At 39.9% G+C, this 14,237-nt stretch overlaps 1 protein-coding gene across 2 annotated transcripts in view; it reads right to left on the bottom strand.

The window, feature by feature from the left end:
* Nucleotides 1-14,237, bottom strand: part of dock1 (dedicator of cytokinesis 1) — a 197,304-nt gene that overhangs the window by 22,741 nt on the left and 160,326 nt on the right. For both annotated transcript variants that reach the window (XM_014332772.2, XM_005919498.2), the window contains exons 35-42: nucleotides 13,874-14,030; nucleotides 13,133-13,173; nucleotides 12,699-12,789; nucleotides 9,943-10,062; nucleotides 8,667-8,756; nucleotides 7,909-8,013; nucleotides 2,424-2,565; nucleotides 622-703 (exon numbers count right to left, since the gene is read on the bottom strand). In XM_014332772.2, the coding sequence (XP_014188258.1) occupies nucleotides 622-703; nucleotides 2,424-2,565; nucleotides 7,909-8,013; nucleotides 8,667-8,756; nucleotides 9,943-10,062; nucleotides 12,699-12,789; nucleotides 13,133-13,173; nucleotides 13,874-14,030 (828 nt within the window). The remainder of the gene's footprint in view (nucleotides 1-621; nucleotides 704-2,423; nucleotides 2,566-7,908; nucleotides 8,014-8,666; nucleotides 8,757-9,942; nucleotides 10,063-12,698; nucleotides 12,790-13,132; nucleotides 13,174-13,873; nucleotides 14,031-14,237) is intronic.

Genomic DNA, 14,237 nt, shown 5'->3' with positions numbered 1-14,237 from the left:
TAGCGAGCAAGACAACAGCGTGCTGAAAAGATCAATGCAGGGGAATGTGACCAGTGCCTTGACTGGGCTTCTGATAAGATCACTGCGCAGGTATATTTGCCTAAAGGCTTTCCCGTGTAAATGTCTTCTTTTAATTATGCCCATTGATGCGTTGGATGGCATACCTAAGTGAATTTGCACAGCTGAGCGATGCAGCACATGGCTGGCGTACAGAATGTGTACAAAGGGGAGCACGGGGGCCCAATGTTTGCTGTGGCCCTGACGCGCCACACAATGGTATTAATGATGTCAGAGGAACAATGTTGTACTTGGCACAGTTGATAACAGCAGATGGCTGCTGAAAGGTAATAACCACTAGAACGACAAGAAGGTCAAGCGCTGTTTGTTCTACAGAGACCCACATTTAAATCAAGATTTAATCGCCTTTCTCCACAGCATAAGTCAGAACGCCACACGAAAATGCGAATGCACTTGGACTCGTGTGTCACCACAAGCTCGCTGACCCGTTTGAATGACTGGGGGCAAGTAAACTTGGCTTTGCCAGATTGAAATTAATCTTATGTGACTCTGAGTTATCCACTGTAACTGTGAAGAAGTGAAGAGCAGGGACTTTGTTATTACCTGAGTATTTGCTCAGAGACAGACTTGTTTTGAAACTTGGCAGGCAGGTCGAGAATGGGCTTCACGGTAAAACACTGGATGTCTTAAGCAGAAACATCAAGGAATAAATGAAACTGTTGTACACACATCACTGAAGAGACGTTACTCAGAAGCTGGTGGCGATTCAACATTATAGTTAATACTGCAGTAATTTACATTTTGCAGTCTAGCTCTGTTCTAGGACGCCCTCACAGAACACAGCATACATCAATGGCAATCGCTATGCTGTATATCAAGTCAGAAATGATACGAAATGGAGAAGCTGGGGTGGAGGTGGATTTACAAAGCATCTTATAACTGTATGCAGGCTAATGCAGTTTAAACAACATGCCCCGAGCTTTCATCTGGCACTGAGGTCAGCTAATCTGTCGCAACTGCTGACTGTGCTTGACAATTTGTTGTAATGTATTGCTACTGGAAAAAAAGATGACATAGTAATGACAGTAATATTATTAACCTTCTGGACTGACCTATACAGCCATCTGAAAAAGATAGTTTTCAGAGCAGTTTTCGCTGCAGCCCTGTGAAAAGCCAAGTACACCCAAAGCACCTTTAAAAGCAATAACATTTTTTTTTCATAAAAATTTTTTTTTTTCTGGACTTGAAGTGTTTTCTTCAAGTATTGACTTCATCAGCCTCTCAGACCGTTGTGGAATTTTGTCCCACTCTTCTTTACAACATTACTTAGGCTTATTGAGGTTTGTGGGGATTGCATTGTGCACAGCTCTCTTAAGATCCTGCCTCAACATTTCAATCTATTTAAGCCTGGACTTCGGTTGGGCCACTGCAACAACACAATTCTTTTCTTTTTCATAGATTTGCTGCTGTGCTTGGGATATGACCTAATTTTGGCCAGTCGTTTGCTGTTGGACAGGTGGCCTGATATTTGACTCTTGAACCCTTTGACGAGTTCAACTAAGAGACTGCAAGGTGTTTGGTTGTTCCCAAATGTGGTGCTGTGCATTATAGGTGAACACCTCTAATCTGGTCTTGTCCAAAGGACATTGTTCCACAAGTTTTGTGCAAATGCAACTTTGCAAACCTAAGCCATGCTGCATGAAAGACTACAGGTTTTCCTCTGGCAACAATTCCAAACAAGACACATTTGTTCAGTCTTTTTCTAATTATACTTTCATGAACTTTAACATTTAACATCCTAACTGAGGCTTGTAGTGTCTGAGATGTAGTTCTTGGGATTTTTCAATCTTTTTCCGTGCACTGCAGAGTCTGATCTTGGGGTGAATTTGCAGAGACATCCAGTCTTTGGAAAATTGTAGCATTGTGCTAAAATAGACCTGAATGCTCCAGACCAGGAAACTGCACAAACTTCTGCTTTTACAAAGTTGATCACTCACACCACATATGTTTGATTAACAGCACCTGCCCAGCCATTTAGTTTAAATGGAAGCAGTAAGCGAGTACTTGTACTGCATAAAGTCTTATGAAAACGTTACTTTTCACATGACTGTAATTGCATCATGATTCAGTCCAATTTGTCATTCACTTTAAATGGGGTGACGTCATGAACTGCCAGAATGTCCGTGCTTCACTTTGCTTAAAAGCTAAGAAACCTCTTCCTGTGCAAGTATGTAGCCATTCTGTGGAAAATAAAAATTATATACTCTTATTCTGTGCACTGATATAATTTAATATGGTGGCTGCACTAAAAAAAAAAAGAAAAACAACCTTTTGAAAATTACCCCTTAAAGTAAAAAAAAAAAAAAGTAAAATAAAGATTTGCTTAGTAAATGTGCTAAGGATACACTGTCCAGAGGAAGACTTTGTGTCTTCGCTGGGTGGTGTCGTTGTCTTCATCTTCTCTGCATTGGGAAACTGTGTCAGGAGACGTGCCTCGAAGTCTTCTCGCCGCTCATACTCCTTCCCGCGGTAAATGAACATTTTGTTCTGAAGGACACAGAAGAAGACACTCAGATCGTAAAAATATCTTCATGAATGCATAATTCGAATTTACATTTGCAATATATATGCATGAGGTACACTACTTTATGAATATGAATATATATTTAAAGTACACACACTAATAGTACACAAAGAGCATGCAAGACCATGACGAAATGAGAAAAGCACTTTGATTTGCAAATCTACTTTGCCTGATACTGTCGCTGGGTTCAAATGCATCATCATAATCTCCATTTTAAACATTTGGAAATGCACGTGACAGAAAGTTCTCGGAACCGATTCAGTGATTCGGTTAAGTGAATCCTAGCCAAGATCAGAGTTGGCTTGCTTGAGGAGTATTTCTGTTTAACCCAACTGACATACAAATGGCCACTAGCATTTTGCTGTGGGCTCTTTCTAACAATAACCTCTAATGTGGTTGAAACATTGTAATGTTTTTGAAGGCAGACACAGAGAATTTTCCCGTCAGATATTAGTGCAGTAACATGACATGTCATCTTTGCATTACAGCAGTTAAGTGTCTTCTGGAAACCATGACGTGGTGCACTGGATATGAGGCTGAATATGACTTGGTTTATAAGCATAATAAGGAAATTAGATGACAGACAGTTTACAAGTAAGGGTTACACATAAGTCTAGTAATTTCTCTTCCATAAGCCATGGCACAAGAGCTACATGTGTGCTATCTGTTCTCATGCACAGATGACAGAGCACATTTCTGTTTCAGACTTGCGTGAGAGTCTTAATTGTCACGTTAGTTTCTTCCTTATCCTCTCAGTTTCACTGTGCATGTGCAACCCCTCTGAGCAGAATGCTGCAGGAAGCATAGATTTAAAACTTGACACTGCCCTTACTTAGGCTTCAAGAAAAATAAAAATTAGCGAACCTCGTGAATGACTATCCATAAAAGCCAAAGAATACACACAGTGATACATAGGCACTTTTCATTTATTAGTGAGATGAATTGCAGGGATGATAAACACCTCGGGCACAAAAACTTTACAAAGACAATCCAAGTTGTTTTGGTTTTTTTTTTTTTACTTTAATTTGTCACGAGTCTGCATTTCTCTAAGACAGATTAAAATCTGGACGAAGACAGCTAGTCTTTCTCCAGCACTGCATATTGTTTTCTTATTCATAAGAAGACAGCAGATTCGCATTATGCTCGTTGAGCATTCAGGTCGTGTGAACAGTTATCTCAATGTCATAATTCTCCTTTTCATTACCCTCAAACCCACACTGGCTAGTTCTGGAAAAGAAAACCACTTTCAGTAAGATAATGAGTCATACTAAAATGGTCTTTTCTTTCTGGCTAGTGGGTAAAAAGCAATTTCCAGCGGTCAAGTGACAAAACAGCAACAGGTCACATAACTTAATGCCATGGACTTTAAATAAAATTTATGTTGTCAGGATTTGAGGTCTTAAGGTCTTTATGTCATACCCCTCTTTACAAAGAAAAGCCAACGGAAATGGATGGATACTTCCTTTGAATCTACTACATAGATTGGCATATAAACTGATGAAAAGGTCATCTTGTTTTAATCCAAAACAAAAATAAATTATAAGAGAAGAGTGCACGGAATGCTCCTAGAAATGCATGAGCCATGAACGTGCCTTCAGCTGCTTGAATGTGCTCAGAAGTCTGTCTGAGGAACATTTTGACTGATAGAACATGACAGCTCATATCAGAGTGTCTCCGAATGTGGAGTCTTAGGATACATATTTCAAACCAACTCTCACACCCTCAACCACTCTATAAGCTGAGCTGTCACAGGAAACTTAATACGGGGATTAAGTAAAGTTTAGGACTGATGGGAAGAGAAAGGAGAAAGGAATAAATAAGTGAGGGAAACAATGGTTAGAGGAAATACTAAGGATTTGAAAGCTGAAACTGCTCCGTAAGGTTTTTTTTATATAGAAAATAAATATAACAAAAAAAAAAAATGAAATGATACAAAGCTTTTTGGAAAAGTAATTTTCAAGGTTAAAAAGACGACTTTGGTTAAATATTCTGGTCTTGATCTTTTTGTACAATAATATAACCATTTATACAATATAGACCTATTGATGAAAACAATCTAAAACCACTCTGATATTCTTTTGTAGCACACAGCAACTGGAGTCAATGACCTAATCGAGTCTGATGTTTTAAAATGTTATCTGTAGCCTTTTACCGCTAGCACCTTAGTTACTAACTATATTAACAACTAATAAATCATAAGCAGTTGAATTATGTACTCTTGCATAAAATCAATTAGTATGTGGGAGGGAGGTTACGAAATGTCTTCATCGAGGAATTTATTTTTTTCCCCCTGAGGACACTGCAGTGCTGCAACAAAAAGCAATACAAGGCGTGACTGATAATTTCGGGTCCTCCTTATCATATTGCCCAACATTAACACCAGTATGAATTATCACATGACAAAGTGTCATATCATCATTCATATAGCAACACCATATGTTTGTGTTCCCTTTCACTCTCAGACATGCCTGGGCTTGTCTCATTGTAGTTCAATTTAATACCTAACAAAGGAGCTCCTTCAACAACATCCAACTCTGCCAAATATATCCAAAAAAGTGTTGCTGCCGGAAGGTGGAAACAACAAACTTGTTTTACTGCTTTGCTCTTACCGCAACCAGGCTATTAAGTGGGGAAGAAGGAATACAAACAGCTGGTGGTGTATGACCCAAGAGTAAACAAGCCTTGCTAGCTGCGCTCCATTCGAGAGTTTTGTACTCTACGTGAACACTCAAAGCGCTTTACACAACATGTCTTATTCACCTATTCACACCTATTCGTACAATCACATTTTTCTATGCTTAAGTGCTTTCTGGCTAACAATCACACTCCGATGGATCCAATGGAGAGTAACTCATGGCTAGTATCTTGCCCAGGGTTCCCAAAGGAAACGGTTAAAAAAGTTGACCCAAAATACAACATTCTGGGTACAAAATACTTTGTGGTTACATTTGGCTTATGTTGTGTCACTCCATATATTATGTCCCTACTTTTGCACTATAATGCTTCTGCTGCTGGCACCTTATGGTATTAGATTCACAATTCAAATTAGGCAGTCTGTCATCAGTGACAGTAGCTCATTGGGAAAGATGGATGGAAAATTGCATTTATTTTGTGTGCACTAATAAATGCTCTCGCCTGCAAGGTGCACTCATCTATTTTTGATCAGTATTCTTTTCTATATTGACATAAAAATCATTATTGCTCATTTCCTCAACATATTGGGATATAATTTTGAAGCTATCTTGCCAAACAATACAGAAAGCCTTCTTCTATAACTGTATTTATCCATTAGTAAACCTCATCAAATTTCCAATATACCTACACAGAAATCCTTTAATATAATTAATAAGTATTTCAGGATGGGCCCTTATAAGAGAACAATGTCAACGCCATAACAACATTTAAAATGTCATAAATCTTTGGCTTAACGACAGTGGACTAGTAACCATGACCAGCTTGTAAACTCTTTTGCATCTAATGTAGTACAAAGAATGCTCCACCTTTTTTTTTTTTTTTTTTAAAAAGATGGAAGAATACAAATGTAAATTAAGTGTTGGTTTTTATACCATCTCTGGTTATTTCAGGTAAGGGCAAACATGAAAAAGGAATAAAACAGAGAAAGAAATAAGAGCTCCAAGCTATCCTCAAAGGTTCTTTAAAGAGCCTGTTAGATTAGGCCAGTGCAGCTTGCCCTGTCTATAATGGAGTTTCTGCCCTACCAGATGAAAGGGGTTAGACGGGGGGGCTGCGGAGATCGGAAAGTAGCCAAAGCCCTTGAGAAATGGCTGTTCTTCATAATAGAATGAAAAGGGTATGATCGGGGATCACAGTTCTTAAAACTAGAGTTTTATATCATCTTATTCCACGAGGACTTTTAGGCCATTTAGTGGCTGATTGTACAATAAAATGTCCTTCAGTAAGATGCCAGATGACAGTCTGAAAAACAGCCGTAACAGGTCATACATTAAAAGCAAATTTAATCAGCACTGTTATTTTTCTTCTTGCAAAAAAAAAAAAAAATTCTCAGGCCTAACATTAAGCTTACTGTGACACAGCAACACAGAAAAAATGATCTAATATAGATTACATTTAAAATGAAGAAGAAGAAAAAAGACAAAACACATCATTGAGCAAGTGAAATGAAATAGAGGGCAGATATGCACCCAGCAGCACCTCAGACACTGTGCTGAGATATCAAACACCAATTAAACACGTATTTAATCTCTGATATGCCGTGATCAGATTGGCACAAGGCCAGCCGGGACATTTACAGAGGAAAAAGAGATCAATTCAGGTTAAGCAGCCTGCTTTACTTGGTAGATGTTATAAATAGGCGGCGGATTTTCCATCAGCTCGGAAAAATCAGTGTTCAGTTCTGGTGGTCATTTTAGAAATCAGTGTCTCTCATTGTGGTGCCACCACTTTAAAGAACATTTGCAGCTCCATCTGCTTAAACAAGCTTAGAGCTGAATGTAAGGGGAATGTAACCTGTGATTCAGCAACTGAAAGCAATTTACAATGGGACCAGACAGCCTTTTTCACTCTGTGCTGGGTACATGGTTTTGTTGTGCAGGTGGTGATGGGACACCTTGAGCGGAACTTCACCGGAACACCATCTTCCCGACACTGTGATGCTCGTGCTGTTGGAAAAATGGTGTCCAGCTGTAGTTTGGCAAATGGACTTAAGTGCTTTGCTTGCCGTCTGATCAGTCTTTTGATTACTACAGACAAGATTTTTTTTTGGCTGTTCTTCAAAGCTCTGCAGTTTTTACAACTACTCCTGGCAACTGCAAATGCAGGCAAAGATTTTGAGTGGACCAGCTCACAGCGACTTACACAGGTCTCTTAACACTGAGGAAAAGTGATACATGGTGAATGAAAGCGAGACACACATGCTAGAAGTGGGGGATAGAAACTGATGTATTCATTCATTCTTGCTTTTGTATCTTTCTTAGCTGTCTGCCTTTTTCCAAGAGAAACGTTCCATTTTCCCCACACTGAAGGGGATCCACTCAGCGCATAATTCTGATCTACTCCGCAACCCACACATGGAGCAGCTGCCTATGATTCAGAGTTTGTCTCAGTGAGTGAGTAAGTTAAAGCCAGACTAGGTGGGGCTTTGAACAAGTGAGCCTCGCCACAACAAAACAATATTCATGGGAGAGATATGTATGAAGCACGTATGTATTGAATGCTGAGGCTGAGAACTAAGCAGGCACAGGTAAATCTATTGATCATCTTTTTTTGACAAGTGGCTCACCCACATTGTGCTTATCCGCCTTGAGTTTGTCAGTGTATATACTCACACGTAGGAAGGAGGGAAACCCGGTGCCATAATAGCCTACAGCAAAGTAATCTGGTTTGGGCCGGATGACCTTCACTATATTCTCATAGAACTGCGCCTGTTTCCGCTGTTGAGAGAATCAAAGATAAATTTAAGACGCAGGGACAGCACGCACATGCATTTTCCTTGCATATTTTACAGATGCAGTTATGTTTTATCTCAAACTAGTGGTAAATTTCTCCCTTATCCTTTTTTAGTCTCAAGAGATTACAAATTAGACATACTACAGTAATATTTACATAACCTGTATGTATCTGTGATATATGAGTAACTATAGTCATTATACACAGTGTGCACAGTTATTAGACAATCAGTCCAAAAGAATTCAAAATCTCAAACTTGAATATTTAACTTTCTTTTTTTTAAAAAGCACTCTGTAGGGCATTTTGATCTTTTTGTCACTTTCCCTTTTTTGTGAAACAATGAAATGTCTAAAGGTCGGAACTCAATAGCTTTTTTGGAGCACCGTGTTGGCCTGATTGTCAGCTCGATTGGCCCGTTTTCGCTACAATAATAATTATGCCCACATCTCATGTAGCATATTAATCACTTTAGGATGCATTCTACCTTGTTGTTAAATATTAGCTAAAATTGATTAAATCCATTAAACATGCATATGCATAAGGTCAGTATAATCTCCTAATAATTTTGCATGCATTGTAATATCAATACAGTTTGCAACTTGAAAGTAAAGCTACCTAACAACATAACATTACTTACCAAGGATGCACTGAGTTGTTCAAAATCAAACATTTCATTCTCGTACTGCTCAGCCAGCTCCTTTCCCAAAATGATTGCCTCCTCCCACATCTAAATGATACATAAATAGTGAGAAAAATAAGATAAAATAAATAAAAATCAAACATTCATTCGGTACCGGCTACTCTTTCCCAGACAAAGGTATTACGGTCCTTTTAAAATAAATTAATCCCTTCAACTTGTCACTTTTCCCCCCATTTCTCTGAAATGAAAATCCAGAACCTGTCCTTAGAAGCAGAAAATGTGTCATCATGCATGTTTCCTTGACTCAGTACAGTGAACTGTGTCACAGGTACATGTGAACCACTCAAACATGTTGAAAAGCTTCTAAGTGGGTTCCTGACAGACTAGATTGGACTGAACTGATATAGGGCAGCCTGGAGGTGGACCAAGTCCAGACTGCTATTCACATTAGCCTCCCATCAGTGAGAGCGGTGGTGGCAACACCATCTGGGACTGCTTTCTAGATGACACATCTGACACCCATGGTACTGTCCTCAGTTTAAACTCCACTCTCTCTGGAGTGCTGATGTATTCTTACAGCCACTGTAACACTTACTGATCACTCTGGTGGGTTTGTATGCGCATGTTTGTCCACAGCTCTTTCAAACTGTTGTCTCCCTAGCCACATCTTGCTGAGTGACAGCTGGCTGCAGAACCAAAAGTGGCGACTGCACCCCAACACTCATGACACATGCAAAGCTTTGGGACATCATCTTTGAGAAGCTGTGGCTTCAGTCCTACGGATTCAGTTCCAGGCTTAGCTTGCAGGTTGAAAAACACTTTTCTCCTTTGACACAAATAACAGGCAATACACCAAAATAACACAGCAGCTCTGGTCCTATGAAGCTGGAAGATTTTTCTGGCTAAGGCAGACGAGATGGCATTCAAGTCCCTGACATGCTATGAGGGAAAAGGAGAAAAGGGAACAGTGAAGAGAAATATAAAAGAAAAGAGGTTTTAAATGGAACAGCGTAAGAGCTACATTGTGTGCTCGGATACATGCCTTCATCCATAAGAGCAGAAACTAAAAACAGCGGATTATCACTGTATCAGTGCCTGTTCTGCAGAAACAGCACATTAAACTTCCATTCAGTCTTAAAAACCTGCCTTTTCAAGCCAGGAAGGCTATTTAGCTGAGACGACAACATCTAAAAATAGCATCTCAGGAGTCGAGGAAAAATCATTATGTCCACTTATGCTTATGAGTGTGAGTAACTGTGTGTGGATGCCTTACCTTGCCCTTGTCGAAGTAATTAATAATCTCCTGGTAGAGATGGTCCTTAAGCTGTCCTTGAGTGGTGGCCTGGTAGCCGTCTCTCTGTGTCAGGTGGGCTGCACATGCCTCATCTGACCACTACAGAAAACACGTTAGCACTGGGGTCAACACTGTACAATACGATACAGAGTAAAAAGGAAAAGTGACAAGAAATCAATTGCTGACTTATATCCAGTGTAAATGGGTTAGAGTGATGTGTGGTTCGTTTTATAAGCTGCTCTGTACTTTGACAATGCAAGATGGAAACGACTCTGCAAGAAACCCATATCAGTATATACTGAATGAATCATTGATGGCATCAGTGCAAAGTGTAGCATTCCTGTGGCTAATGCTTAGTGTTAAAGGGGAACTATAAGCACATTTGGAGCTCCATATTTACCGAGTCACACAAAGCAACTGAAGCAGAGTTGCATGACTCGCAGTTCAGAATAACCCTCTCTATCTTATACTGGGCCTCGGTGCTGCCCCTTAGCTGCAGCCGTTTTAGTGCTTTTCCTTCTGCATTGAAGCCAAATGTCTTCTGAGTAGTTGTACCTCACCAACAGAACTTTTGAACATGATGTGGGAGGGGGAGCTGTGCTCACAGCCGGTGCCTGGCAGGACCATATTAGAGATGTTCAGCACAACAGCGTGTGTCTGAAACAGAGTTCTTAGAAGCCTGAGCTTTTGCCTCATAGGTTCAACTTGAACATATGCTGACCTCAATATCTAAAACCTAGATAAGAAAAAGCATATCAACCCCCCCCCCCATAAAAAGCATTTAGAATAAGAATCTACAGATTAGTGCACCAGGAGCTTCCAAGGGTAGAGAGAAGCTGGGCTTTTACTACCAGTGTAAACACTAGATACAACTGAGTCACACACTTACTTAATCTTGTTTAGTAGAAAAGCTTTTTCATTTTTAAACAATGAAAGAAACAGAAGATAATGAAAAAATAACCCTGCAAGAATCAAGGGATATTCTTTTGTTCTTATTGTTGACACACTATAGAGACCAATAAGGTTTCTGACGGCCTATAGCATCTTGGCAGAAAGACAGACAATCTGATTGGCCTCTGTGTACAGCAAGCGTAATCCTATGCGTCTGTCAGGGCTGATTCATTACTGGCCAATTTTAATTGGTTTCTATGGTGTTGTGAGTAACCTGAAGAGTTAAGATCTCTGACCAGGTTTTTTTTTCTTCCGTTATTGTGATAGCCACATTTGAATAGCAAAGCTTCAATATTTGCATTGCCTTCACGGACAACGGGTGAAAAATTAATTGCACCACGTTGCTGTGGTATAAGGAAGGATTCTGGGAAGACTTGGCTTACGTTATTGATCCTTTAGTGCTGGACTGCATTTATATGTTAAAAAGGATCTCAGGTAATTCATGGACGAGCAGTGACCCCGTATCGACAAAACCCAAGTGCTGATACATCTCTGACTATGAAGAAAATGTTGTGAATTCATCAATGTTATTACACTGCTGCAGGTACTCTACTGGGGCACTAATTATAGCCAGTCTTACTCTATAAATGCTGGAGGATACAGAATTATATATAAATCATTCCTTCTCTGGAATTTTGTAGTTCTCCCTCTGCGTGTTAAGGTTCCATCCAGGTACTCCAGCTTCCTCGTGAAGTCCAAAACTGTGCATGGTAGGATAATTGCTGAATCAATGTGTGCGAATGGTTGTGTTAGCCCTGCGATGGACTGTTGACCTGTCTAGGGTGTACCTTGCCTCTCACTCTATGACAAATTGAATAGACTTCCCTCTTCCAGACAATTACAAATGGGATAAGGGGTTAAGAAAATGGATGGATGGATGGCATTCCCTCTCATTCATTCTTGCCTACACAGGCCTCGACGTGAATAAAGATCAGTCACTTGTAGATGAGCAGAATCATAACAATAATAATAATAAAACATAGAACTCATGCTACAGATGCTACTGTGACTCCCGAGTGAGGAAAATGTGATTTAGTCACAGCCTCCTCTTCCCTGACGAGACCTGCACAAAGACTGAAGCAGCCAGCTATTTATGCAAAAACAGATGAGATGTTGGATGCATCCATTTTGGATAAAAGGCAGAGAGGAACAACTTCAAATTTAGGGTGTACCAAACCCCAGCTGGGAATAGACGCTGCAGTTCTTTGTATGAGGAGTTTTGCAAGTGGATGCGGTGTATTTTTGGCAGGAGATAGAAACTTTCAAGGCTGGGAGCATGACTACTAACAAAAAGGTACGAACATAAAAGAAATGCTTCTTGATAATCTATAAATATTTATGTGCTCAATTTAAGTTGTGTCAGAAAGATGCCCTTTTTGCACCTTTAAGTAGGGATGCCTTGCACTGATGCTTGAGGTGATGATGATCGCCAAAGTACACATTTATCTTCAAGTATCCAGGGTGGTTGATGCTACCTTTGTCTCTGTTTTAGAACATGAGCAGTGTTTTCTTTTCAATTAAAGATCAGATACTAGCTGTGACTTGCACTGGCTGTGCAAATAAAAGGCTGCTGTGCAAATTTGCCTCCTTAAAAGGTGTCGCATGTGCCACATTGGAATTAAAGGGATACAGCCCAATCAAGTCATTTGCTTGACACGTTAACCCTACGTTTAACATCTGCCTGACAGCAGCTTAAGAGTGGTTCAGTGCTTCTGTGTGCAGCTTCAGATATTTTAGAGAATGCACGTTAACATTTATTTTTTGTTGGCCTTGTGCATGGGTACCTTAAGCAGTTTTGCGTGCAGAAGCAGAGTATAAGCAGCCTCAGTGTAGTTGTCGCACTCTTTATGGAGGTCACACAGCTTGTAAAGGTACCTGGCAGTGAAAAAAGCAATGATTTATGGGTCATGACAGGGGGGGTCTTTCACACTTTAACAGACAGAGGGTTAACTCTGCCAGACGGATGTGTCTTAACAGGCTCTTCTAGTTCAAATACCGCTTGAAAAATAGATGGAAAACTGACAGGTAAGATTGCAGACTGGGAAACAGATTTTATCAAAATCAAATATTTTATTCTGGGTCTCTGGAGACCTACTTTATTTAATCTTTGGGAGGCAAAAATGTAGCTCAACTAAGACTCCTTATTACATCTATGTTGTAGTGTTTAAAATGCCTCACAGGGACAAATATAACAAATGGTTAACACGCAGAAGCTTACCTGATGTACATTTCCTCTCTGTCTATTTCCTTGTAAAAGTTCTACATTGTGGAGAAAGACAAAGCATTAAAACGGGTTTAAAAGACATAGCAGATTTCCACTGAGAACTATGGTTGTATTCTGTTTATCTATCTAAAAAGAAGTTACTGGTGGATTATTTAAAAAAAAAAAAAAAAAACAACAACCCCCCCCCCCAAAAAACAAACAAACAAACAAACAAAAAAAAAAACAAGAGTATCAGGGCTTGTAGCGGGCACACATCCAAGCACCTAGTGCACTGACTGGCACTGTCGTATTCACTGTCACATTCTCAGTGAAACCAAAGTTATTTAAAGTGCAGACTCGCTCAGATAAAATATGAAATATAGGCCATATGTCTGTAGTCTTTTCAATATGCCTAATCATGTGAGCTAAAAGTGACATTTTGGTGCTTCCAAATGAAATGTCACTTTAAAGAACAGGGTGGTTTAGATGAACAGCTCAGGGATAACACTTTAATGCACTGACATGTCGAGATGCCTGCTACTGCCGTCTGTATGTAATTCTACATCGTTACGGTGGTTTTTTACCGGCAACAATAATCTATGACAGACAACCAGGCGCTGATAACACAAACAATTACCTGTATTGTTATTTATACATTTCATGTGTATCATTTCACGCAGGGGGTTCAAATCTAATTATGCATGTATCACCAGCACTCGGCTTATGCGCATTCAGGATTGAAAGCAGAGATCTTACAAGCACGTTGACAGTGCAGCTCATGCGGTTCTCCTTGTTCTCGTCATGCATGATGGTCCTGTAGTCCAGCAGCCTCTCCAGCAGACGCACCACCAGAGTGACGAAATTCTCACCCGTCCTGGCCAAGTACTTGTGCTTCCTGCAATGCTCCAGTAAGCTGATGTTTGTGTCATGAGGTTGGATGGGGACACAGAGAAACAAATGTGAAGTATGTATTAAGATGGTCTTTGACAGCTGGTCTTTGAAGCTGTCTATTTTACACATTAAAACAGAGTTAGCATCTGCTCCGAAAGCAGACATTATGCAGGCAAGCTGCGATGGCAAGTCCTGTGATCATCAGCACACTGTGATTATTTTGAGAAGT

This window comes from Haplochromis burtoni, unplaced genomic scaffold, assembly GCF_018398535.1.
Source record: "Haplochromis burtoni strain Fernald_Lab_line unplaced genomic scaffold, NCSU_Asbu1 Contig_37, whole genome shotgun sequence".
NCBI classification, from domain to species: Eukaryota; Metazoa; Chordata; class Actinopteri; order Cichliformes; family Cichlidae; genus Haplochromis; species Haplochromis burtoni.
The sequence above is the reverse complement of the archived record's forward strand: the minus strand, read 5'-3'. Positions and strand labels throughout refer to the sequence as shown.